The sequence below is a fragment of the Danio aesculapii genome, chromosome 4 (assembly GCF_903798145.1).
Source record: "Danio aesculapii chromosome 4, fDanAes4.1, whole genome shotgun sequence".
NCBI lineage: Eukaryota > Metazoa > Chordata > Actinopteri > Cypriniformes > Danionidae > Danio > Danio aesculapii.
The window spans coordinates 45,839,561-45,867,174 of NC_079438.1; the positions used below are offsets into that span (position 1 = coordinate 45,839,561).

General features: G+C 35.6%; 3 protein-coding genes across 3 annotated transcripts; all 3 read left to right on the top strand.

The window, feature by feature from the left end:
* The first annotated feature begins 11,311 nt into the window (after positions 1–11,311).
* ifng1r (interferon gamma related) lies at positions 11,312–12,446 on the top strand. The gene is made up of 4 exons (XM_056455087.1): positions 11,312–11,507; positions 11,731–11,793; positions 11,882–12,091; positions 12,210–12,446. The coding sequence occupies exons 1-4, from the start codon at positions 11,364–11,366 to the stop codon at positions 12,303–12,305; spliced, it is 513 nt and encodes a 170-aa protein (XP_056311062.1). The 5' UTR covers positions 11,312–11,363; the 3' UTR covers positions 12,306–12,446.
* Positions 12,447–16,345: 3,899 nt separating this feature from the next.
* On the top strand, positions 16,346–18,711 carry ifng1 (interferon gamma 1). Its single transcript, XM_056455088.1, has 4 exons — positions 16,346–16,563; positions 16,979–17,056; positions 17,234–17,437; positions 18,490–18,711. The coding sequence occupies exons 1-4, from the start codon at positions 16,435–16,437 to the stop codon at positions 18,634–18,636; spliced, it is 558 nt and encodes a 185-aa protein (XP_056311063.1). The 5' UTR covers positions 16,346–16,434; the 3' UTR covers positions 18,637–18,711.
* A 5,004-nt stretch (positions 18,712–23,715) lies between these two features.
* On the top strand, positions 23,716–26,645 carry si:ch211-266a5.12 (uncharacterized protein LOC557488 homolog). The gene is made up of 6 exons (XM_056455089.1): positions 23,716–24,128; positions 24,340–24,402; positions 24,753–24,911; positions 25,675–25,749; positions 25,841–25,906; positions 25,990–26,645. Exons 1-6 carry the CDS (start codon positions 23,970–23,972, stop codon positions 26,104–26,106), a joined length of 639 nt encoding a protein of 212 aa, XP_056311064.1. The 5' UTR covers positions 23,716–23,969; the 3' UTR covers positions 26,107–26,645.
* Positions 26,646–27,614: the final 969 nt, after the last annotated feature.

Consider the following 27,614-nt stretch of genomic DNA (forward strand, 5'->3'; position numbering starts at 1 on the left):
CGTTCCACGTCTTGCTCTATTACTGATTTCACCTGTTCTCAGGGAAACAATCTCGACTGTCTTTCTAACAACTTTTTTATTAGTACTGAAGTACTATAAACTGCATCGGAGACTTTTCATGTGATGTTTAAGTAGGACAGCTGAAACTGCTCACTAAGCATCGCTGAGCATCGCTGCGTGATATCGTCTCGCCCTCTTTCACTGTGTTCGTGGAGCATCTACAAACTGAACTACACTGTTCCTATTTACTGTGACCTTTTATGTGAAGCTGCTTTGACACAATCTACATTGTATAAGCGCTATACAAATTGAATTGAATTGAATTGAAAGCATCGCTGCGTGATATCGTCTCGCCTTCTTTTACTCTGTTCGTGGAGCATCGCTGCGTGATATTGTCTCGCCATCTTGGGCTGTGTGTGGAGCAGGACTGATGATATTGCTGTGACCTCTTGGATCAGAGCTTCGCCGACGTGGGACGCTTGCGGCTGCTGGAGAGTTTGCTTAGGAAGTCTGAGTGAGTAACTACGAGGACTGTTTAGTCACATGGTACGTTTATTATTTCCTCACAGTTATAAAGTGCACCAACGACATTTCTGGGCCCCAACGGAAATCCAACCGCTTGGTATATTAAGTTCTCTAAATACTGAACATGCGATTAGGGGTGTTTGTTGACGCACAATTAGATCTACCCATAGTGTTACAGATAGTTCATCCCAGATGCCTTCGAGCCCAGAGAAGTCAACAACGCTTCTGGACACTGTTAATATAGGGTTTCCTTTCAGCACAGTTTCATTGGCATTTGTGGATGTAGCTATGTATTGTGGTATTTGACAAAGGTTTGCAGAGTAGTTCTGAGCTCATGTGGCAATATCAATTATAGATGAATGAAGATTCTTGATGCAGTGCCACCTGAGGGATTGGAGATCACAATAGTTCAGCTTAGGTTTGCGGCCTTGTTCTTTATGCACTGAAAGACCTCCAGATTCTTTAAATCTTTTAATAATATTATGCACTGTTAAAGGTGAAATTTCCCATCTTTCTTTGAGGGACATTGTTTTTAAACACTGCAATCATTTTCTCATTTGTTGGCAAACTGGCAATCCTCAGCCCATCTTTGCTCCTTTCTTGGATGCTGCTTTTGTACTAAAACATAATTACAATCACCTGTTGACATAACCTGTTTCAAATCACATCATTATTTAAGAATCCTGGAGAATCCTGGTAATCAGGTAAATTTAACCAATTTATCTGATTACTAGCCCTAAATTAAAAAAAATTCGGAATGTGACCAGACAAAACATGAAATATTTTGTGTTTATATTGTCTGAAGTGAAGTACAAGTCAAAGTAAATTTGTAAATCACTTGCTTTTTTATTTGCCTTTTCTATACTGTCCCAACCTTTTCTGATTTAGGATTGTATATATCCTCAAAAATGTTTTAGTTAACTATGATGACCTTACTTTGTAGTGAACAAACCATTATTGTTTTTTTTTAACTAAATTAATTTAATTTTACTTTTAGATACTGTAATAATATGATTTGTAGTGAGAAATAAAAATTAATGTTCAGAAAAAACTAAACAAAATCAAAATTATTATGCTCTTACAGGTAAATACATCCAACCATTATTCCACATTACTTAGCCTACATTTTTTAAACTTAAAACTAACAAGTATGCATATTTTGAATGGGGAAATCCAGCTTTCTCATTCACTTCACTACAAAACCTCTTTTGGCCATAAATGCTTACTTGAATGAGTGAAAAGTAGAGTAAAATGCCACCTCAAAATCTCCTCTCAAAAAAGGAAAAAGGTGTGAGTGAGCATTTGGGTGAATTTTTATGACTCCAGTGCTCATTAGCAGCAGCGCAAACTCAGTGAACACCATGACCACAACTCAAGCTCACTGGAAACTCACTGTTCGGCAGCTACGCAGATGGAGAGGCCACGGAGGAAGCTGTTAGGTCATTGACTCAGTGACTCAATTTACAATTCAGCTGAATCACTCACTTTTCCAATAGGAGAATCTTCAACCAAACACTTTTCATTTCAGGGACTTTGTTAAAAAAAGGTACTTTACGAAAACATATAGAATTGCATGTTCATTGGGAGAACTGGTTTAAACTACATGATCAAACCACATGTTGATGACACAGTTATATTATATTGAACGCCTGGTATCTGATGTGCATTTTGCATCAGAAATACTGCATTTTCATTAACTGTGGAAATGACGATATTTGTGGTTTAACTGGTTGGTGGTTTAAGTGATAGTCGTTTAAAAGTGCGGTGACATCCTAGAATACTGTTCCTCTTAATAATGAATAACCACACACAAAGAGATGAGTAACATAGGAAACGCTTTTACAATCTGTGATTAATGAATTAGAAAGTAATAAAAGTCAGTTGAATGTGGTAGTTCACTATTTGTAAATAAATACTACGATGAACTACCGCGCATTACACTTTTGTTACTTAATTTATTTATCAGAGAATCTCATTAGTTAACCTAAAGTTAACTAACCCATTAAAAGCTATTTGAAATGGGAGGATTAAAATGGATTAAATATGTCAGCTTTAACCTAAAGTGCCAAATGTTTGTTGGGACATCTTTGCCATCTTTGAGAAAAAAACACATAAATTAAAATTAGGATTTAAAATGTTAGAATTTTAAGACAAAAAGTCAACATTAGGAGTCATAATTATATTTCAAAGTCATAATCAAAGACATAATCATGGTATAAATGTAAAAAGTTTTACAAAAAATAAAAATTATGATATACTGAGTCAAAATGAAGAAAAAAAAGTTACAATTATTACAGTTTTGGACAAACTGTTGTGACACTTAAATGTACTGAATGGATTTAGAGTATATTTAAAACAATAAAACACATATATTAACTTTTTTCCCCCACATTGTTACAAAAAGTTTTTGTGACATCAGTTTGCTATGAATCACTTTCTCATTACACACATTTTCAGTCCAACTTGCAAATGTGACACATCTTGGACTCGTTTCATGTTTAGTCTCATTTGCTTTCACTCTGCAATGCCACTTGGAGATGCCAGATTGCATTTTCAATCTTTCCAACCTCCAATGCATTCATCCCTTTCACTTTTACTGAGCATAGATTTATGCACAACATAATTAGCTTGTTTTTTTAAAGTGCTGAGGCTCAAAAAGGATTATTTCTGAGGTTCAGATTCAGAGAACTGATGATGGCACAGCAGCATAAGGGGGAATTCAACTGAAAAGCATGCAGCCACAGGCGTTAAAACGTAAGCCAAAGCAAAAGTATCACCACAGATCAACCACCAAAATGCATGTGAAACATAATAAAACATGCACCATTTAGCAGTTTTATAATCTTTCATAATCACAAGACCTTAAACATAAGTGCAGACACAAATAAATGCACGTACTGTACATAAAGACTGACAATGCTGATGCCTGTTTCATATACTGTACACACACACACACACACACACACACACACACACGCACGCACACACACACACACACACACACACAGTATTCATACATACATACATTCATACATACATACATACATACATACATACATACATACATACATACATACATACATACATACATACATACATACATACATACATACATACATACATACATACATACATACATACATACATATATACATATATACTAAACCTAATAACTAGTTGGGCCACCATGCCCACTTGCAAATGCCCACTCATCTTTATAGAATTGTTGTAATTCAGCCACACTGGAGGATTTTCAAGACCCTTTTTAAGGTCATGACACAACATCTTAACTGGATTCAGGTCAGGGCTTTGCCTCTCTAAAGTCTTCATTTTGTTTTTCTTCAGCCATTCAGAAGTGCTGTTGCTGGTTGCTTTGTATCATTGTCCTTCTGCAGAACCCAAGTTTACTTCAGCTTGAGGACTCTAACAGAAATTCTTATTCGGGATATATTTGAACACAGCAGAATTCATGGTTCCATTTATCACAGCAAGTCTTCCAGAAGCAGCTAAACAGCTCCAGACCATCACAAAACATTTTTGTCCAGTCTCTCTCTTATGTTGGAGTAATGAACTTTCACCTTAACTATGGCAAGTGAGGCCTGCAGTTCTTTGGATGTTTTTGTGAGGTCTATTTGCTTATTTCACGCGGCCGCCATTTTAAAGAACCAAAGCGAGGCTGCGGTGGGAAGAAACCCAGAAGTATAGGACCAGCACTGTAAACATTGCAGTAATATGCTGTGGATTACAAACCTCCAGCTGTTGCCGAGCTTTCAAAATGCAGAAATGGTGTAAACATCACTTTAATATCATTCAGTAAGATTAATTTAAACAATTAAAAGCAATTTAGCATCAAACTTTAAGAGTAATATGCTTGTGTCCTCCTAAGCTTTAGTTCATGGCACTAGTTAAACACCGCGGGGATGCTTTCCTGCTTCAGCTTATGTAACCCGGTGAGTGATAAAACACTGCAGTCCTCTGTAGCACTCCCTCGTTTTGTCTGTAATAGTGTTGTCCCGGTACTGAAGTTTTAAAAACGTCCACTTCCCGCTAACATTCAAGTGCCGCTGAGCGCGATTATAAACAGCGCTAATTTACCATAGTATTCACCAGTGCTCATCCGTTTACCGCTCTTCGCCCAGTGTAAACACAGATACACAAACACTGGAGCGCGAAGCAGCAGTGAAGATCAGTCGAGCCATCAAGCAGATCGCTCATCTGTGTTTGGAGTCGGTGAACAGCGGAGGGTGAACTGATGACCTTCTCGGCCAATCACAGTCATTTCTGTTGAGCACGTGAACACAATGGCAAATCAGCGCTGTTTTAAGAAAGCCACCAACAGTGCCTTAAATGTTAACAAGAAATGGACAGTTTTTCTTTTAATTCAGTATCGTGACAAGTCTAATATAGTGAAAGAATCAGTTCATTTACTTGAGTTTGATAAATGGCATCTAAAACGTGTGTTTGGGAAAGATAACGTTAGCTAACTAGTGCCATTTCCCTTAACTTATCTAAAAATGAGCTCTGATTTCCCTTTTTATTTTCACTATTCATTTAAAATGGACTAATTATAATATATAGGAGGTGAAATTATAAATTTGTGTCACTTTCTCTTCGCTGATAATACATACAGCCAGGTACACAACGTTACTTCGGGGTTTCTTCCCACCGCAGCCTCGATTTCGCTTTTAAAAATGGCGGCCACGTGAAATCAGTCTATTGCGACCTCTTGGATGAGCTGTCGCAGCGCTCAGTGGTCATTTTGAGATAATTTTGGTGAGCTGGCCATTCTTGGAAAGGTTCTCCACTATTTCATGTTTTTGCCATTTGTACATAATGGCTTTCCATAGATATATACACTAGATATCGCAAAGGGACCCTGAGCATGCATCAATAGCGCCGCCATATTTGTACAGTGCTCCCAGGACAAGTGTCATTCAACCGCACTAGTCAAGACAGTGTTACTAACTGAAGATTCTGGACTTTAGCACGGTGTACAGGTGTAGTAACGAGCAAACAAAGAAAACAAAGCACAAAGGCAGAACATATGTGAGATTTAGTTTTTTATGTTTTTGTATGTTATGAACTTTTGTGCTAAACAGGTAACGTTATTGACGATAATACAGTCACTTACTGCATTCACCTTAAGGCAAAGTAGCACCAACTCGCACTAAACACTCAGCTTATGCTAGTTTTGTTGAATAAAATCAGCAAACACTGCAAAAGAAATATGACAACGAGATGCTGCGGTGCCAGAAAACTTGTATTAATGTGTATTAATATAAGTGAAGGAGTCATTCATAACGGAGATTCATTCACAAACGAATCGCTCCCTCCGTTAGAATGAGAAGTGAAAGCAGGAGAGGAGGAGTGTTTCAGGACACAGATAAGATCAAATTTAACAGGGAGGGTGTATAGTACATTTCCATACACACAAACACTAGCTTTTTTGTCAGGAATGCCTGAGCGATCACTTATCCATCAATGTAGAAAAACGATATAAAATTATAAGTTTCGTAATTTTTTAAAAAATTGCATACTGACCTCCGGGAAAAATTCCGATCATAGATATATGTGTATATATGTATTTCTCTGGCTCTGGATGGCCACAGTCCTCCACTGCAGCTTGGTCCCGCATTCATTTCAAAGGAGCGCTACCCTGTACTAAAGTGGCGGCTCTATAGACACATTCCTTCCAATAGACAACAACAGGGTAGGCAACATCTAATGTATATATCTATCATGGCTCTCTCTATGGTTTACTGCAGTCTAAAAGCTTTAGAAATGGCTTCATAACCTTTTCCAGACAGGTAGATCTCAAATGTTTACTTTCTTATTTATTTTTTAATTTTCTTTTATCATGACATGATTTCTAGCTTTTTGAGGATTTTTAGTCTGCTTCACTTTGTCAGGCAGATCCTATTTAATCTTCACATATCTTTACACGACCTATGAGATTTTATTTTCCATAAATAATAAAAACCTAACTGTTTACTTGTTTTATCTTTGACTAATATGATATGCTTTCAAAAATAATGGGGACATAAATGGATTTCATTCAGCACAATACTATTTATTGTATAATTTACATATATCCATTTAGTGGATACTGTTAAGTCAGTTAAATTGAATTGGAGAGTACATTTTATCAGTGCATGCAATTCATTTGTAAATGAACCTATAACTTTTGCGACCACATGCTTGCATTAGTATTCGAGCTACAGAAACACATATGCAAAGATTTGAAAAAGAGACATAAAAATGTCTAATGTTACCAAAAGTGCTCAATGAATGAAAGAAAATAATTTTCGCCACATTTGATAAAAACATGCAAACATACTGTAGTTAGATGTTATAAGACAACAAGATGACATGATGATATGCTAAGTCATAATAATGATATTCATTCATTCATTCATTCATTCATTTTCTTTTCGTCTTAGTCCCTTTATTAATTCGGGGTCACCACACCGGAATGAACCCCCAACTTATCCAGCACATGATTTACGCAGCGGATGCACTTCCAGCTGCAACCCATCACTGGGAAACATCCATACACACTCATTCTCACTCATACACTACAGACAATTGAGCCTACCCAATTCCAATTCCCTGTACCGCATGTCTTTGGACTGTGGGGGAAAACGGAGCACCCGCGAACGCAGGGAGAACATGCAAACACCACACAGAAATGCCAACTGACCCAGCCGAGGCTCGGACCAGCGACCTTCTTGCTGTGATGCGACAGCACTACCTACTGCGCCACTGTGCCGCCCATAATAATGATAAAAAAGTAAAAAGGATAATTAAAGAATGAATTTTATATTATTTATTTTTGCTGAAAATGCCCTTTCATACAACAATGGTACACTTTTTACCACTATATATGGTGACTTAACTTTCAGTTTGATGAGTCATAATTAATCACAAGGCTGCTCACCCAGTTTCTTGAAAGTTTGTAAATTGCAACCTTGGAAACATTCAGTAAACACCACTCATACAGCATAAATCCTTATGATAGTACTGAGTATATTCTGTATATAAAGATTAAATGAAACATTAATAGAAAAGCTGATCAAAAAAAAAAAAAAACATCTCTTAGAGCATCTCATACCACCCTCATGATATTGATCTTAAGATCTTAAGCTTAAAAGAACAGATACAAATCTTAAGCTTAAAAGAAAAACACTTAAGTAATGTCTGCTTTTTTTACATGTTTGTGCAAGCACAGATCAATATATTATATTATGATTATTATAATAAATTGAAATATAAAGCTATTATGCAAAGCATTAAAACATTAACAGTTTGTCTTCTTTTTAGCAGACAAATAGCACAGAATGTTTATTTCTGAAATGTGACACTGATATCTAAAAAAAGCTCTTCCTGCTCAATGGATTGCCATGACACGACACGAGGAATAAAAGAAGTGAAATCAACCTCAGAAGTATAAAAACTAAGATGAAAATGGAAGAACAAGAAGTACTCAGGAAGATGAATAGCAGGATGTAAATATTCTCAACAATACATGAGGAAAAAGACACAGTGCACACATGTATTCATACGCATGAAACCTAATTCACATGCATGGAAATATATGTATATAAATAAACATTTGTGAGTTCATCATGGACAATCAAAATGGCTTGGACTTGTGTATATTTATCCATAGTCCAAATATTTGGCTACAGGTGTGCTTCATGTTTTTTTTTTTTTGTGTGTGTGTGTGTGTGTGAATTATTATAGAGACTAACCTGCTTCTATATTTGAGATGTTCACCAAGACTGTAATGTCTAGTTTCTCTAATGTTAGTTTACTATTTTCTCACTCAAGGTTTAAAAAAAAACATGAAACTAAAATGAGTTTTCATTTTCTTGATCAGGCCTACTGTGGAAAACATCAGACCAGCAGTTGATCTTGAGTTTCTCACGTTGCCTTTTATATAAATTATAATGACATATTTTAGGAAAAATTCAAAATAGACACACAGTAAAAGTGACATTAAACAAGTTGGACCAGCCTGACCTCACAAGGAAACGTAACTATTTTATATTTTGCCAAATTTATTGGCTAACTCAAATAATAAATTTGATGGCTAGTTGAATCGAATGAAAATTTACAATTTTTAAAAGGACGCGTAGCACCCGACACCACCCCTTAACCCAACCATCATTGGGGCATAAGTAAATTGTACTAAATTGTACAACTGAGATCGTAAAAATGTTATGAATTGCTGTGAGATAGCATTAGTTGGACAGACTTGCACAGTAAAAAGTGAAAAGTTGCTTTAAAGGGGTGGTCCAGAGTATATTTTTAAGTCTTGGTTGTGTTTATAAGATGCAAAGCAACGTGTGCTCATGCTTTACTTGTTGAAAATAACATAATTTTTTCATATACCTTATTATTTAGATTATATGCAGCTACTCAGCTAAAACGAAAATGACATATTCGTTTTATTTCCAAGTTTCTCTGAAAAGCCTGCCCTCAAGAGGTTCTGATTGGTCAGCAAACATAATGTAGTGTGATTCGCGGATCAGCTCCACTTCACCAGGAAAAGCGTCACGCCGCTAATAGCACGCGCTTTGCCCCTGCAGTGTAATTACTGTCAGTGAGAGTAGCAGTGTCAGTGTGAGCCTGAATCAGACAGAAAATGAAAAGGACACAGCTAATCCTCATGCCTGTGCTCTAAAATAAAATCTGACAAGTGTCTTTCAGATACATTCGGGTTATAAGCATGTGTAAGTAATATGAAACGATCACATATCTTTTGCGAGTTGGTTATTTGAGATGTAGAACGCATGAAAAGTGATTGCATAGAGAGACAAGGCAGCGCTGTTGAAGATTGTGAGTGTCTACAGCGGTTTGACGGATAAATATGTAGCTAAATTGTTAACGGTGCCAAACAGCATTTCCCGTTGTTTACATCCTTGTTTACATCCTCGCTACAACATACCATTAACGCTAGAAACACCGTATTTGATTAATTTTAACATATAAAACACTTACAGGTTGTGGCTTACAGTCCACAGCTTCTTCTAATTTGGTTGGAGGAGCTTTTAGCTGAATCCAGCACTGAACTGAGAGAGATTCTGTAACCTGTCCTTTGTCAAATGCTAGCTATATGTTTTTTTTTTAAATAATTCTCTGGACCATAATTAAAATGAAAATTTGTGTCATGGCCTTTGAAAGCCCAAATACAGAAACAGAACAAGCTCTGTGGAGATAGCAGCGTTTGGACGGCATTTTAGCTTTCTCTGCTCTAACATTACAGCGCCTCTGGCCACACACCTTCGCTGCGCAGGGGGTATGCCCGTGGTGTATGCGTGTATCCTAAAGCATTTGTGATCTTTTCAAACTTCATTCGCTATAGGCTTTGCTAAGCTAACTCTATAAAAGCCAATGTCTCCGTTTGCATTAAACTTTGAGCGTATTACATTCAGAGATGTTGTTTATGTTCACACAGCTGCATTACACATCAACTAAAGTTTAAAATATGATATCGTAGTGGACCACCCCTTTAATTAAAAAAGTGTTGTAACTGCTGCAACTTGGAACTAAGTTACTAAGTTGACTTAGGTAAGCTAGGTTGACTTAACACATTTTTATAGATCTGACCATAGTTCATTTATTTAATTTTAAAGCAATGGATTAACTCGCCTTTTTAAGTAACTTCAGCAAATCCCTTTAAAAGCAACTGGCTACTCCGTTTTTAAGTCAACTAATTGCTTTTTACAGTAGAGTAAGCATGCACACAAACTGCTGCAATCTTTTGCTATTTCAAATTTGTCAGGTATTTTAACCAAATAGCCAACAATGCATTCAAGAGTCATTTTTTAGCAATGTATACCTTCCCTGGGAATTAAAACCACAGCCTTAAATCGGTTAACGCTCAAGTATTTGAGCTACAGTTACTGAAACTTGTATTGTGCAGCATGGTATCCTTATATGCACAACTTCATTTAAATCTTCATAAGGTTTAAATATTTCCGAGGTTCAGATTCAGAGAACTGATATATATACCACAGTAAGACTGAAGGGGAATTCAACCAAAAAACTGTCTGGTCACAGGCTGTTAGCTGTAGCTTAAGCAAATTTACATCACCACAATTCAACCACCAATGCAAAGTAATGCATATGTGATCAAAATGTTCACATGAATTATTTACAATTGATTAAAATTAATTATTTACAATTGATTAAAAGACGTTTTTTTAGTATGCATTGCATTTGCATCAACAAGATATGCATTCATATGCCAACATATGCACTTTCACATATGTAAACAAACCGTTGTGGTTTCAAAAAATCATCAAACTCAAAGAGATGCAAGTACAGATGTGCATGCAAACAGTGCGCATGCAAAGACCAATTCGTTTTAAAAAGTAGTAAAAATATAAAACAGATTGCCGTACGTCTTTCTTGGAAAACCAACTAATATTCATTGATAAGTTTCATTTTCACACAAACACACAAAAACATCTGATAACAAACCAACTTTCAGTAGGTTACTGACTCATTGCGCATGTCATCGGGTCCTTAACCCAGATTCATGATGGTCCAAATGTCAAATGCACTTGCCTGTCCACTCAAAAAAACCTTGAGTTGCTTTGGGGTTCAACATTAGTGTAACGTCATCCAGACGCATCACATTTCTGATTTAAAGGAAACTGTAGCCCACAGAAACCCCAAAAACCTAAAGCACATCCCCTGCAGCCGTCCTACTGTCATTCTTTGCCTATATAAACCCCCAGCCCCTTTCCGATCATCAACATTTACCTGCTGACTAACATCAGGTCACAGCATCACTTGGTTCACAGCACTGAAACACAAACACAAAAAAAATGGATTCCTGGCTCAACATGGTGCTACTCTGTGGACTTTTGTGGATAGCATCTCTTCAGACAACGAGCGCATACAGATTTCGACGGTCCAGGAGCGAGAACCCGATTCTGAACACAAATATCGAGAAACTAAAAGCACATTATGTAAGTGACATCTACTGTCATAATATTCTGCAGTGTGTTTGAAAGTTTGTGCCAATGAATCATATTAGATTCAACTCATATCAGTTTTGCAGGTGATATTAGCATGAACAGCAGGTGGTTTCAAAAACCACAACTGCACGATGAACTTTGTGACATTTTGATTTTAGATTAGAAGTGCACGATGCATTATTAACGGTTGCTGTATTGTTTGTACTTTCTTTAGAACACGCTTGCAAAGGATTGGGTTGGAAAATCTGTTTTTGTTTCTCATCTGGACCAGCTGAATGTAAGTTTGTACTGTGCAAAATGCTAAAATGGGAGCTTGAAATGTAGTGATTTTACATTAACATCTTAATTATACTTATTTCCTTTAGTCTAGGCCAACCTGCACCTGCCAGGCTGTGTTGCTTGAAGGAATGCTGAGCATCTATGAAGACATTTTCCAAGACATGATGAACAAGTCAGACAATAAAGAAGTGAGAGACGATCTTAAAGAAGTAATTAATGAGGTGAAAAAGTTGAAGCACAAGTACAATGAAGAACATAAATTATGGAGGGAGCTCCAGGATATTCACTCAGTCAAGGTAAACAAAGAGAATATAAGTTCTGTCTTCATTGGGAAAAGTATACACTTTCCGTTATCTTCAAAATGAGTTATTAAAGAAACTGTTTAATAACTATATAACTTTCATTCTCATTCAGGCGAAAAATGGAACAATCCAAGAAAGAGCATTAAATGACTTCCTGAAGGTGTATTATCGGGCCTCCACAGAAAAACGGCATTTACACATGTCTTAGGCATGACAAGGCCCACTGAGAAGATCTAAAGGGTCTTTACTTTTATGTAGTAAAACTAGTGCTTTGCTATTGTATTTGCCTATTTATTTATAAGTTATTTGTAATTATTTATTTTGTTTTATTTTTTAATTTATACTCTACTACAACGTAACACAACAGAAATTAATTTAACAATCTAACTTATTTTCATCACATGTTTATTATTAGCATAATTTACAGTGTACAGAAATGGAAGCGGTTGGTTTTTGACAATGGATTTGCTTGAAATACTTTGTGAGTTTCACTGGCTGAATTGTTAATTACAATAAAAATACATTTTGCATTAATTTATGCTTTCATTTGTTTAATTACAAAGTCATACACACTCAAACCATATAAACAATATTTTGTTAAAAAAAGACTGAAATACACTATCTGACTTTTTTGTCTGCCTGAAGCTCAATCGGTCAATGAACTAACAGTTCAATGGGTCATTCCTAGATGCTGACAGACTGCAAGTTTAGTGAAACTGCATACTGTAGATGTATTTAACATTTGACATTAAAGGGAGAATGTCATATAAACTGCTCAAACATTAAAATGAAAAACAAAATTGATGCAATGAACTGAAATCTTAGAGCATTTCTAGCACACCACTCCAAGCCACAACCTCAAGTTAATGGAATTAATTTTCCAGAGAATGTATACACTTATTAAAAGAATGCTTTTATTGCCAATCACATACAATGGGGATCAAAATTGACTCCTTAGTCCGATTAGGAGTTATGCCAGTTCTTACAGCATATTTCATGAGTTACAAATATCCCAAAGCACCGTATAAAAAAACTTAAATGAGATATTTGAAGAAAAAAAACTGAGTTAACTTATTAGAGTAAACTTTCAGATACTTCCAAATTGATAATTAGGCGATAATTGCTGTAAAAGTGGTACTTGGTGCTAATGTCCTTAATTTAATTATCTGACAAACCCTTTAAGTGACAGCCTAACTTTACAGATTTCACTGTTTTTGCTAAATAAAGTTACTGAAACTGTCTAACAGCAGTTTGTCAAGATAAAGGCCAATGTGAACCTTTTAGCCACAGCAAGAGGGGTTGTTCGCTCCAAATCTGTGATTGCCAGAATATTGTATTGTTACATTGTCCACCAAAAAAAAAAGGCTGGTCATGCATGAAAGACAAATGAACAAGAGTACTGTACAGGATAACATGGAGATTTCAGTGGGTAATCAGTCGAACACTGCAGCCATGATTGCTCACCAGTTCAGTTTTGCATCTGTTGCAGCATGTAGTGTTTGGAACTTACACTGAAAGCCCAGTATCTGCCGTGGTCAGAGCTCTTATCAGCTGAAAAATCATAAGGCCAGAATATCCCTTTGGTGATGAAACCAAGTTAAATTTATTTGGGTATACTTTATATTCACCATCAACCTGGGGAAAAACTGAAGCGAAAATTTGTTTTTAAAAGTTTGTGAAACGTGGAGATGAAGTGTCATGGTTTTGGTGATGTTTTTGATGCAGGAATTTGACCTCTTCTACAAGGCAGATGCTTATCAGAAGCTCACAGAACACACAGTTCCTTCCCTGCATTCATCACTCAATCAACCAGCATTTTTCACGTAGGACAGTGAGCCCAGTCCTACAAAAACAAAATGAATAAAGCAGTTCTTTGAAAAGGACAACATTAAAATAATCATGACAGGGCAGCCCAGAGTCCTGACCTAAACCTGATAGAAAATCTATAGAAACTCATTGGCAACAATGTTATGGCATAAAAACAGCCAGTGAACAAGGTCACAGTACAGCTGTGTAACACTGTGCCCTAACTACAAGTGGAGAACCAACACATCTTATACATGTTAAAAGGAGTTTTTGTCATAATGATCCAGAAATGCTCCTTATTTCTGCGATATTGCACCAGAACAATAGCATATACTACCTCAGATGATCATGCCAGGTACCGATTATGTGCTTTATTCAGTGTTAAATGCTACCAATGTGAGTTTACACACAATTTTATGTGACATTTACTGCCAAACAACTGAAAGCAGCAACAGATAGTTCATCTCAGGTCTTAAAAAAATAGAAATAACTAGCAAACGGTTAGAAAATGAAAGTCAGAACTGTGACTCACTGCAAACCAACAACATCAAGCACTCAGTAGCCTATTAATAATGTTAAAGCGGTTTGAAATGCGTTAACTATTAAAAGCCTTTACCATTTAGTTGGTAGTGCACTGGCTGGTATTTACAGTAAATGTTTCTGTCATGTCACAGACCAAATGTGTTTGTTGTAGACAGACAAATTGCTTGTCGCTGTAATCTTGCATCGTGTGTTGTTTAGACACAGTGTAAGAGATTAATGCTGTTCTGTGGTCACAGATGTGCTGACGTCATTTAACGCAAGGGTCTGAACACTAACTTTTAATTTTCTACCTATTTTTGCTTCAGAACCTTCAGAAATATTAGTTACAAATCTTTCTTGATGGTACAATAATTGCAGTTCATTTAAGTTTCTTAGAATATATGTACAGCAACTCCTATTATGATGACTTCAGTCAGGACAGAAATTATATGACAGTGACATATAATTTAAGTAATATAATATAATTCTCTTAGTAGTTTAAACTTAGAGTTTAAATCCTACTACATCTTCAATAGGCCTATTTGACAAAATATAGAATTTTGAGCTGACGATTAAAGACAATGAAACTCTACAAGAATTAAAAGTAAGCAGTTCGTAGAAGGAATATCCTTTTGGGTTTCCACGTGGTTTGAATGATGTATATAGAGGCGTCAAGGGTAACACCTCTCTACAACCACAGCCGCGGAAAATCAAACATGCCGGCAACACTCAACTGGAAAATGAGACATACCTCCGACATTGAGGTCTGGAGTGATCAAGTGGCAGCCGTTAGGAATTCAAATCAGCCTTTTCCTACTTATTACGTATGGATGTAAATGCATTCGCTATGATTCACAATTTTGTTCTAACCAAAATGTAGTAGTTTCGAGGATCTCAATAGTCATCACACCAATGATAAGTGCAGGCACCTCCTCAGATAACAGACGGCCTCCCCAGATACATATTCCTACATACTGTAGAAATAATGCAGTATCATCTCAGCTGACTTGATGAGAAAAGTAGTTTCCCTTTGTGAAACGTACATGTCTCACAATATACATCACTTTTGTCTGCCCTTCTCTCATTCTCTGTCACTCTCTCTCTGCAGGAATGAGCTGATGAAGTGTTAAAACCTCTCATGATGAGCAACAGTAGAACTCAGTTCCTTCAGCCATGAGAAAGTTCTTCTTTATCTACTTATCTACAAATGTTGCCCGGGGTTTGCCAGATCAGATGTGTGATTCTAAGGAACTTCTGGTGAAAGTGTTTCAGCCCACTTCTGTAATATTTTTCACAAAAAAAGAAGAAAAACCCAACGAAAACAAAACAAAGTCAAGCTTAATCATGCAACATCCATTATATAAGCTTATATAGTCTTATAAGCTTGTATAAAAATCTCTCTAAAGGCCTAAGAGTACTCTAAAATAAAATAAACTTGTTAACTTAAACTTGTTGCATAAGGAGCTGTGTAGACAGTTTATAGCATCCCACTGCATGCAGATGTTGCAAAGAAAAGTTAGACATTTTTTGAAAGCTGCTGAATTTGGTGCAAGGTCAATATTTAAAACTCTAAGATGAGAATAGGCTACTTCCTTCCCTATTGAAAACCATTTATGCATAATTGCATCACTGAAGAGTCCCACCAAGCTTCAAGTCTCACGCCCAGGACTCCTCACTTAATCACCAAAAAAATCCCGGAACACAAAACAACCGACAGCGCTGCCTGGTGACATCTTCCAATTCCAACAGAGAAGATGCGTGGTGGGCCAATGTTTCTGAGCAGTATCATGGTGCATTTTGATTGAAAAGGAAACGACGCCACAATTTCACACCTAGATCATACCTCCCTCACTTGCTCTCACACATAACTATAAATACACCATTCACTCGAACACATGCATTCAGACCATCGTCAGGACACGAGAAAGGTCGGGTGTTGCGAGACAGCGTAAAAAAGGGAACTTTGGCTTAACTCTAACTTCAGCGATCGCCTTCAACTAAAAAGGACTATGATTGCGCAACACATGATGGGTTTTGTTTCGGGAGTATGTTTGCTGTTTTCGGGATGGATGACATACAGTGAAGCAAGTGTCCCCGAAAACCTGGACAAGAGCATCGAAGAGCTCAAAGCGTACTATGTAAGTATATGGCTGGATTTCCATCATGTGCCACATCGCAGACAGAAAGTGAAGTAAATCTATAAGGTTAACTGGTAGATAGATATCCTTTAGATATAAGTAAGATAGATACAAGTAAGGTGTATTGGTTGGGATACGGCCTTCAAGATTGGAAATCCTGGCTTTAACAAACGAGTCAACTATTACTGCAATTAGTCAGTAAGTTTGGTACAAAACAGGAAGTGAACAGGAAGTCTGACATCCATATAGACTGAAACTTTTGGGCATGGAGGAACATGTCTAGTCTGTAGGTGCAGTTTCAGATGTGGTATGATAATCGCAAAAAAGCAAATTTATCTGATTGATCGATCTTGAAACGATGCCAGATGTCTAAATCAGCAACCTATGTAAATGATGACCTTTTAATTTCTTCCAGATAAAAGAAGATTCTCAGCTACATAATGCACACCCCATCTTCCTGCGAATCCTGAAAGATTTAAAGGTGAATCTTGAGGTAAATAACCTCGTGCAACTGCACAATGGCCTAGTATTTAGGCCTTCAGTATCTATATGAGTTAGCATAAGCAATACCTTTCTAAGCCAAAGGGCACATTGTTTTGACACATCCTACAATGCATATCCTGTGCTGAACACGCGGTGTAATCAAGCTTGTTGTTTTTTGGGGGGACAGGAAAGTGAGCAGAATCTGCTGATGAGCATTGTAATGGACACATACAGTAGGATATTCACTCGCATGCAGAATGACAGCCTGGATGAAGCTACAAAGGAGAGGCTGGCACATGTTCAAGAGCATTTGAAAAAACTGCAAGAAAACTACTTCCCAGGCAAGAGTGCAGAGCTCAGGACGTATGCAGAAACGCTATGGGCGATCAAGGTGAGAGAATAGTTGCAAATTCTGTGAAACCAAAAGCACTGAACATCATAGAATGATGTGGCCTTTCTAACATATATAGACAGGCCACACCTACCAATGGACAGTGAATTGAGAAAAAGCTATTGGTTCATATAATACTACATTAATTATATAACTTTAAATATATATACACACACACACACAGTTGAAGTCAGAATTATTAGCCCCCCCTTATAATTTTTTTTTTATATTTCCCAAATTATGTTTAACAGAGCAAGGAAATTGTCACAGTATGTCTGATAATATTTTCTTATTCTGGAATTGTTTTATTTTGGCTAGAATAAAAGCAGTTTTAAAATTTTCAAAATTATTAGCCCCTTTACAGAACAAACCATCATTATACAATAACTTGCCTAATTACCCTAACCTGCCTAGTTAAGCTAATTAACCTAGTTAAGCCTTTAAATGTCACTTTAAGCTGAAAAAATATATTCTCTCCGTTAAACAGAAATTGGGGAAAAAATTAACAGTGGGGCTAATAATTCAGGGGTGCTAATAATTCTGAGTTCAACTTCTGACTTCTGACTTCATATATATATATGACATGCATGTAAAATATATATTCTAAAATGCTGTAACACTAATTTTGTAATTATTTTCTTGCATTTTTTACTACTTTTTACTCAAAGCAGATTTTTACATGCATTTGTTTTAATGCATCATTGAAAATTCCAAAATCTGCATTAAATTAGCACAGCTAAAAAAGTGAGGACATTTTTACTTCATATAACTGATTTAACAGCATAATTTGAATGCAACCTTGGTTAAAAGGCTGCCTATGTTAATCACACAAAAGGAGTTTTACATCTAAACGTGTGTAATAAAGGTTTGGTTTTGGTTTTAGGCTTTTTGAAAATCCTGTTTCTCTATACAATGCATCATGTAATATCCTATAAAAGAAAAAACATTTGTATGAATGTAAATTCAAGTGTTTTTTATTTAAAAGGTAAACGAAAATATGCTTATATGACATCAAAGAGACATAACACTAATCAACTGCTTTGTGATTGCAGGAAAATGACCCGATTGTCCAGCGCAAGGCTTTGTTTGAGCTGAAGCGTGTCTATAGAGAAGCAACACTCCTGAAAAACTTGAAGAATAAAGAACGCAAGAGACGACAGGCTAAAGCATCAAGAAGCAAAAGTCTAAATAGAGGTTGATCATTTCATAAAATGGTGTGAAATTAGTTTTGTTATTTATTATATTTATTTATTTTTGCACACATTTTTAAAACTATTGGCACTGACATTATTTATTTGTTCTTATTTATTTGAAAAACTATTTGAACTATGGAAGAATGTTTTTGAAGCATGTACAAAATTGATGGTCTATGATTCATTAAATGCATTTTTCCTATTTTTATAATTTTTGTGCTGATTTACTTGACTTTTGTCTTTATACTATATACAACCAAGACATGTGTTTGCTAGGCACAGAAACATCTCCATCTTTCCCCAGCCTCTGAAACACGTTGTCATCAGTCTCATTAGCATAAAACTGCCACCGCCACCTAACACTGAAAGCTAAATAACCCAATACCTCAATCAAACTGTAAAATCAGGAAATATATAGCAAAAGCCAATATGTTAAGGAACAAACATCCAACAAATTTATAAGAAAAAACATGTACTCTTTTCATACTGAACATAAAAAATAGGAAAAACCTGCAAAAAAGGCAAAGATAATTAAAACAATTTCTGAGGAAGTAATTATGTTTCCAGATGCCACACACACACATACACATGCACACACACACACACACACACACACACACACACACACAAACACACACACACAGACAGAATGTCATTGAACTGGTTTGACTGCAGGGTGAAGCTACCTATCACATTCACACAGTGTAATACAGATTTGTTCATATAAGGTTTCACAGTGACTTCCTTAAAAAAGTAGGAAATTTTTACACTTATTATTCCACAGGGGAAAAACCAAGAACTTGTTTAGTAGGGTAGCTTTTGTTTAATTTGCTGACACTATCCGTGTCAATGAATAGCAGTCAGAACAAAACCAGAAGCCCTTTAAATTGACTTTCTGAATTTCCGTGCTGCTTCAAGCAGGTTTAATGTTGGTTAACATTGCAGTGCTAAGGTGGTTGGCTAGTTTCACTTGCTTCTTAAGCTGTAGATTATGGCAACATATCCATTGTGCTAATAGAACAAAATTAATAATGTCATAAATTTAACAATCTCAAGCTTTTCATCTGCTAATGAAACATTAACATCAAGTCTATATGTATCAGTAAACCTTTGATCGGGCAAATAGTTGACTCTGGGTTTATTAAAATATCAAATATCTATATCTATATATCTATATCTATATCAAATATTTATTGGACGCTCTTGTAGAATATACAGAAAACCCTGAAATAATAACTTAAAACAGTCCTGTGATAAGCGGAGCAAACCATCACAATCAAACACAGAGACAGATCAACAAATGTACTTAATATAAACATATCAACATATGTGTGTTGTACATGTATTTGAGCACTCTATGGATAAATTGTAATAGTTCAAATTATGGCTCTTCTATATAATCCAGATTGAGAGATCATACAGCATGCTCAGTCTTGAACAGCATCTGTGATTTCTTGCTGCTTTTCTGTTGGCTTTGAAAACTTTATGAATCTAATCATGTTAGGATTTCTTTCCCTATTGATATAAAAGCCATCAAATTACCCATTTTAAGTTTCAAAAATCACTACAAAGAGATTTGGCTGCGGTTCAGCCAGGTTAATTTCACTTTAATGAGGTGAACAGTGAGAAATATTCTCACAAATGAGAAACAAAACAAATGCACTAACAACTCGCTCACATAGGTTTTATATTTGTTTGTTTTTTGCTTTTAGTGACCATGCAGGCGGTCACTGATATTGATGTCATCTTTGACCTCAATTGAATATATGTTTAAATGTAAGCCTATAGAGAAGGCGCTTTTGCATTTTTAATTACTTTCATATATTTTATTAAATGTAGTAATCTTGTGGGCAGCTTAACAAACAAGCTAAAAAACAAGACAGGCATAATTTAGGGATGTAAATCGAGCTTGTTTGCGCTGGGAAACAAATATTGTAAATCCATTTGATCGTTTGCAGACATAATATATTAAGATACATCCAACTTGACATTTGATTACTGTCTGTGGTGCTGTGTGATGTGTCCAATGTAGAAAACGCAATATATTTTGTTTGATTTTGACTTGACATGATGCAGTTTGGTGCTTCTGTCTGGTGCCAACATATAGAAAGTAATAAAGTAAAAATTGCTTATTGCACAGAAATGGATTGAAAGGCTTAAATATGACACTGTGGGAAAGCTATGCAACACCTTTTTATTTTAGCAACATGTAAGCGAACTTAAGCAAGCATTGTTTCTATAAACAAGTTCGGTGTTTGCAGTTTCAGTCATTGAGAATAGATGGGAAAAAATTATTGTGGTTTTAGTTCGAATTGTGAGCTTTAACACTGGTTTACAGAACACTGGTGGAAAAAAATGGGTGCCATATGGATGAGTCATCCTGAACTGCACAGTTCACCTTCAGGGAACTTTGAAACGGTGTCAAATATTGACGTTAAGGGACTTCGACAATAACGAAGTGTTCCCATTGCGTTGATATTTGATGCAACGTTTCGTTGCCCTCGTGGAACCATTTTTACAGTGGTAACGTGGGACGTTCCCTTTCAGGGAACTTCGATGTTACATCAAATATTGACGCTATGGAAACACTTTGTGATTGTCGAAGTCCCATTGTGTTGATATTTGGTGCAGCGTTGAAGGGGAATCATGGTTTGTCCAATCGAATGCCAATACTTCATCTACTAATACTATCTCTATCTATGGCACTGTTTCAACCTGGTATTTACATATATTTTTAGTGATCCAATCACACATTTTAAAACAAGATGAATGACTGCTTCCACTTTGAATTAACAAGCACTCAAATGTTCAGGTCGAGAGACTTTTCCCTTTTATAATATTATACATATATATATATATATATCTATACTGTCACATGAGTGTTTAAATTACGAAAGCTATTGGCTTGAATGCATTTTTGACTGCCTTTTGAAGTGGTCAAAAATATACAAGCTCAAAATTTATTAAACCAGTTTACTATGTGAAAAGTAACTAGGTAATACAATACTTGGCAATAAAATCCATATTTCTAACACTGCCTTTCAGGGCCAATCCTGTACTATCAATGCAGGAAATACGATATCATATATTTATATCATTAATTTAGAAACTTCACCATACTTAAGTTTTAAAGCTGTTTAAAATTTCCGTAATAATCACACATATTGTATATAGTTATTGAAAGACAGTCCAAATTCATAGTTTACCTTAAAAAAGTAGGCGAACTGACTAATGACATAATCAGAACACAAAATGACAAGTGCCATGTGGAAGACATTTTGGCTTCATTTTTTCCACAGTGAAAGGAAAAAGAAGTAAATTACTCATATTTTGTATAGTCTCACATTTCAGACACACACATGTTCATCTTTGCTATGTAACAAAACTCAAGGAGCCTTATGATGTTTGTTTTATATGTGCCAGTACACAAAGGTGTGATTCCTTTCATCTTTAACAGCTCAAACTGCATCCTGTTTACACTGACCCACATTTCAAAGAAACAATTGTATCAGTGATGAAGTGAGGATAAGTCTATGGAAATCCCCCCTTCCTCTCCCCCACCCCTTTGTGGGGATTGCACACGCAGGTACACATCTTGCCATCTGCTGATCTTTATTAATTCATTTTTATGGACAAATAAGTGTGTAATCAGAATTTAGATGACAACATTTGACTTAAAGGCAAAACTATTTATATAATGTAAGCACTAACAATGTGGGCAAACCTGTAAGATAATGTTTTCATTGTGACATCTAATATATTTTCCAACTAACTATGTGTCATGTTGATTAGTATCAATTGATGAATCACATTTACTATTACCTATGCCTTTTGCCTCAGATAAACATCTAAATTAAGGCTTATCAATAGTTATTAACATGCTGTTACGTTTAGGTATGGGGTAGGATTCACTGAATTATGGTCAGGAGGATAATTTCAGTTATTATATTATTATAAATATGATTTTCAACACACTATAACATGTTTATAAGTAAATTATCTGTTACTTTTTAGACTTTTTTATTTCCATCATGCATTATAATGTAAAATAGTCATGTGCTTCCTCCGTCAATGTCCTAACAAAGCACTCATTCATTTTATATGTAAAAATTCTCTTCATGTTACTTTTGTAAAAATTTTTATGATGTCATTTCTGCTGTTAGTTTAGTTTGTGTCATGTTTATGCTACGTCATGTGGGTATCCCACCAAGCAGGTTCTGTGACATACACATGTAAATAAGAACAGGGGATATAAGAAGCCACCAAAACTTACACACCTCAAGTCTAAGTAAGGTGTAAAGCATGTAAATCACAGTTAATTCCCTCCAGGTTTATGCTTAATTGTTATATTTTGATCAAACTGCACGTGGATTTGTTATGTTTGCTTTCATTGGACATTTATTGCAAATATATTTGAAGTAATTATGCATGTTAGATGTGACCTTATGGAACAAAACCGCTACTCCCTAGATAACTTGAATAGTTTGTCTAAAAAACAAAAAACAAAAAAAAAATGCAGGCATGATAAATAAAAATGTTTCTAACTTAATCATTATATTATCAAACAAAAATAAAATTAAACAAGTTTTGTTAAAATAAAAAGTCCCTAAAATTATAACGTGACAAAGTAACGAATGCTGGCTTTGATGATTCCGACCTCAAAAAACAAAACAACAAAAAAGAATGAGATGAGATGAGATTTTGGAAAGTGGCCTAGATTTTAAATTCCCCATAGTTTCCATTAGAGACCACTTATCACTTTATTGGTTGATTATCATCTATTTATCTATTACCTATTTATTTAATTGTATAGCCATAGAGTCTTAACACTCCAAAATACAGCATACATTTTTTGTACTGTCTTTTTTAAAATTATAATTATAATGGCAACATTTTTGCCACCCATAATGAACTTTTCTTGACCAAGACTGTGGTTTGCATCAAGATTTTGAATCTGGGACATCCTCAAGCCACACAAATGTCATGACCTCATTATATCGTTGTGATACAATTTTGTGGTGGTATGTTTTATTTTAGCTGCCTTGAAAAGCATGAAGCAGCTAGAAAACTTTGTATTTCTGCAGTGGCAATCTAAGCCCATACATGATCCCAATGGATAAAGATACAATGCTTGGATTATACTATTATTCAGCCGTCTGATATGATCACCTGTCTTTTTTTGGAACAAAGAGTAGGACTTTGCTGACGTCACCAGGAAACTAGAATAAATACAAAGGTGAGAACCGGAGAGCAGCAAAAGAAGGAAGAAAAGGAATGAGACAGGTTTCTCAGCTGGACCACCGTTGAGAAACTTTCATTTTGTCTCTCTGGGATTGAGTATGGCAAGCGCATTGCAGTACTTTTATTTTATCCTAATGCTCAGCATTCCTATACGTGAATGCATGATGATATCCCAAGATGTCAAATGCATCATCAAGAAACCTTGCTTTGATTTAAGCTTGTTGCCGAAAATGGTAGAGCATGTCAGCAAAGATGTGGTAAGTAAAAACGATCATAGATAATAATAGAGTACTACAGTTTAAATCATGCATTGATCACATGCAATGTGTTACAAAACTAAATGGCAAAGTGAAAGTGATATGGCCATGGGAATAATCTCATACAGAAAAGCTGTTTATGTTTGGGATCAGTGTAGTAACTGAAGACTTTGTATATTTAAGTTGGTGAACGTTTAAATTATTCTCTCAGATCGTTGCAGATGGTGAGAAGATCCTCCTGAGGCACAGTTACTTTGACAAAATTCGGAAAAAGGTAAGAGGCATTTATTTGATGTCAATTCATAACTTATCGTATTATACTACTTATATGAGTTACTAAATCCTTATATATTTGAAAAAAAAGATAAATATAATCAAATAAATTGGGAAGTATGTTAAGAGTCAAAGCTCAATACGGTCATATATAGGCCTAGTCTTAAACCATAAAGAATGCTTTAACACCTACCATATGCATGTCTATTTCATTTCTACATTATCTTGTGGCTACCGAAATATGATCCAGATTTACCTCAGGAAACCTTTGGTGGCGTTCTATCACATTTTCTACATTTCTGGTGGTATCAAACTGAATGTAAACTGAACTGTATCATTTTCTTCCATCAGAAAACTCTTCACAGCTGTGTCCTGCTGAAAGTCATCGACCTGTTTCAAGATGTTCTCATTAGAACGGAGGGGAAGTCGTCTGTCCATCAAACAGAAAACATCAACCACCATCATGAGCTTATAAACATTATGTTTCAACTTAAAAACTGCCTTTCTAAGGTTAGCGCTTTCAATATTCGAATGAACCATTTCACTGAGTATCACTACAGTATCACTGAATGCTGTAATTGTATCTCAGAGAGAGAGAAAATACAATAGACCAACCCTTTTCTTTACTGATACAACTATCAAGACGGTTGTTGCTAGAAGGGATGCGGCTCAGGCCGGAAGTTAACAAGAATTATTTATCTTATGTATTAAATTACCCATTACATTGTGTTTTATTAATGTCTACCCCTACTCCAACCGTAAACCTGCCCCTTAAGCGATGTAAACATTAATTATTGTTGAACAATGTTATACTATATTGATGTGCGTATGCTACAGCTGTATCACTTTTAGAATTTACCTTGGAAAACTGCTCTAGCTAAAGTTAGCTTATTGTAGCATCTAGCTGGTCTTTCCAGCAGCATGCTAATTAACAATGCTAGCAATATCTTACCAGAAATTTTTATATTATATGAGGAGATGGAAATGTCTGTATTATTTACCATTGGATAAAACATAACCTAATAATGTTATTAATATGTAACTAATTTAGTCACGTGAAGCACAGCTTAGCCAATCACATCTCTCTCCGTGCACTGCCATAGAGGCCGCATTAGCATGAGCCCTCATACATTTTAGGTTAAAGGTTGCAAGCTTCCTTCAATTAGCTTTGGTCTTACATTAATATGAAACGAAAAATATTGGCTTAATTTCTAAATGAAAATTTTGGATGTTCACTTGATCTGCACCAAACAACTTTACTCCTTTGTTTCAGAAAAAAAATCAATGCAACAAGCTATATAACAACGCGGACACACAAAATAAAACATCTCCAGCCTTCCCCACAATGGTAAATACTTAAAAAAAAGTTCAATATTTGTAAATAACAGTACTTTAAAGTGATTAAATCCCGTATGCGTACTTCTATCCTGACTCCACAGAAAGACATGACCCCATATCAGCTTGCAGTCATACAGTTGCAAAAACTGAAGAATGCTCATGACAGGGTGAGTATTAGTAATGAATTACTGAAAGACTCATCAAACCTTTCTCTGCGCATTCTTACTAACTCTATCTGCTTAATTTAAAGGTCAGTAAAGTGCATGTCCAGGAGAGGGTCATGGATGAGCTGAAAACCCTCCATTCCTACATGCAAGGAAAAGGATTCCGGAAAATTATGACTGAGGAGAGTCATGATGTTTCATGAACTCCATTGCTTTATGCCACATCTCTGCCCGATCACTTTAAAATGCGCCAGTTTAAGCAGGGACAAAATAGCAAGCTAATAAGACAAATTTTTGTCCTGAAGTTTTGTTTATAATAAGGTATTTTAGTTATTTTATGTGCTTTTAGTGCAAATATCTTTTTTAAAGTAAATACTATTTAAACAGTAAATGCATATTGCTTACGTACTTTCGGTGAAAGATTGAGTGTACTGCAGTAAACGCAGGTGAAATAATAGATAAGACAGTTTTGTTTTAAAATGTTTGTCCTTGTTTACTTTTGCATTCATTTGTCTGCTCAGTAAAATATTTTTGACATCCATTTCCATCTATTTACTTGTGTTTCGGTTGTGTAAAGTATCCAAATTACCCTAAGACACTTTCCTGTCAGAATGAGTCAGCTTGAATTTGATTTCAATCTACCTTTTGTCAAAAATACTTTTTTTTTTTTCATGAAAACTTTCTCATGTTGCTGGATTACATTGATTCAAGCTGATTACAGAATAAATTATTTTTCCCCAGAGCTTTTTTCATGCTGTTTGTCATTCATGCCTCTGCAACTGATATACACTCTCAGAAATAAAGGTACAGGAGCGTTCACTGGGGCAGTACTTTTTCAAAAGGTACATATTTGTACCTAAAGGGTTGATAATGGCACCTCAAAGGTACTTTTTAGGTATATTTGGGCACTAATATGCACTTTTGAGGTACACGACTGTGGACTCTTATGTATCTTTTGAAAAAGTACTGCCCCAGTGACAGGTCCTGTACCTTTATTTCTGAGAGTGTAGCATGTCTGAGATACAGGCAAAACTCATCCACACCAAGAGTGTATGTGACATATATTACATTTTCACTAACACATTAACAGTCATAATTTTATTCATATACATGTACTTGGTGGAGCATCATTTTACCTTGATGGCACACCATGCAACTTGTTCATGCCGGCATCATAATTTACAGTTCTGACATCAAAAACACGTAAACAATGCATTATTATATTGTGCTTAGCATTGTTGTTGATGTTGTTTGTTTGCTGGTTTAAATCATCACCCACCAAGTGTTAACCTCGTGGATACATCAAAGTTTGGTTACAAAAATAGATGCATTAGATTAGATTGACAAATGCTGCAGTGATGTGTATTAAATATTTATTGGTATTATTTAATTTCCCTTTAGACGTCTGTTGACTATAAGCAACTTTGCAACTACAGTTCATCTGTATCATCAGTCTTAGCCATCTGCTACATTGTACTAATTATAGCTAACTTTGCACCTAACCATATTCTAACTAACTATTGGTCTATTAACAGTCTACTAATATACCTCTTATGAATGTTAGTTTGCAGTTTCAAAGTTACATATGCATAGATCAAAATAAATTATCAATAAATTACACACTTTAAGTGCAAATTCCCACAATAAACTACTGGCTTACTTGCCGATTATTAAGATATTGGCTGTTTATTTATACTTATAAATAAGTTAA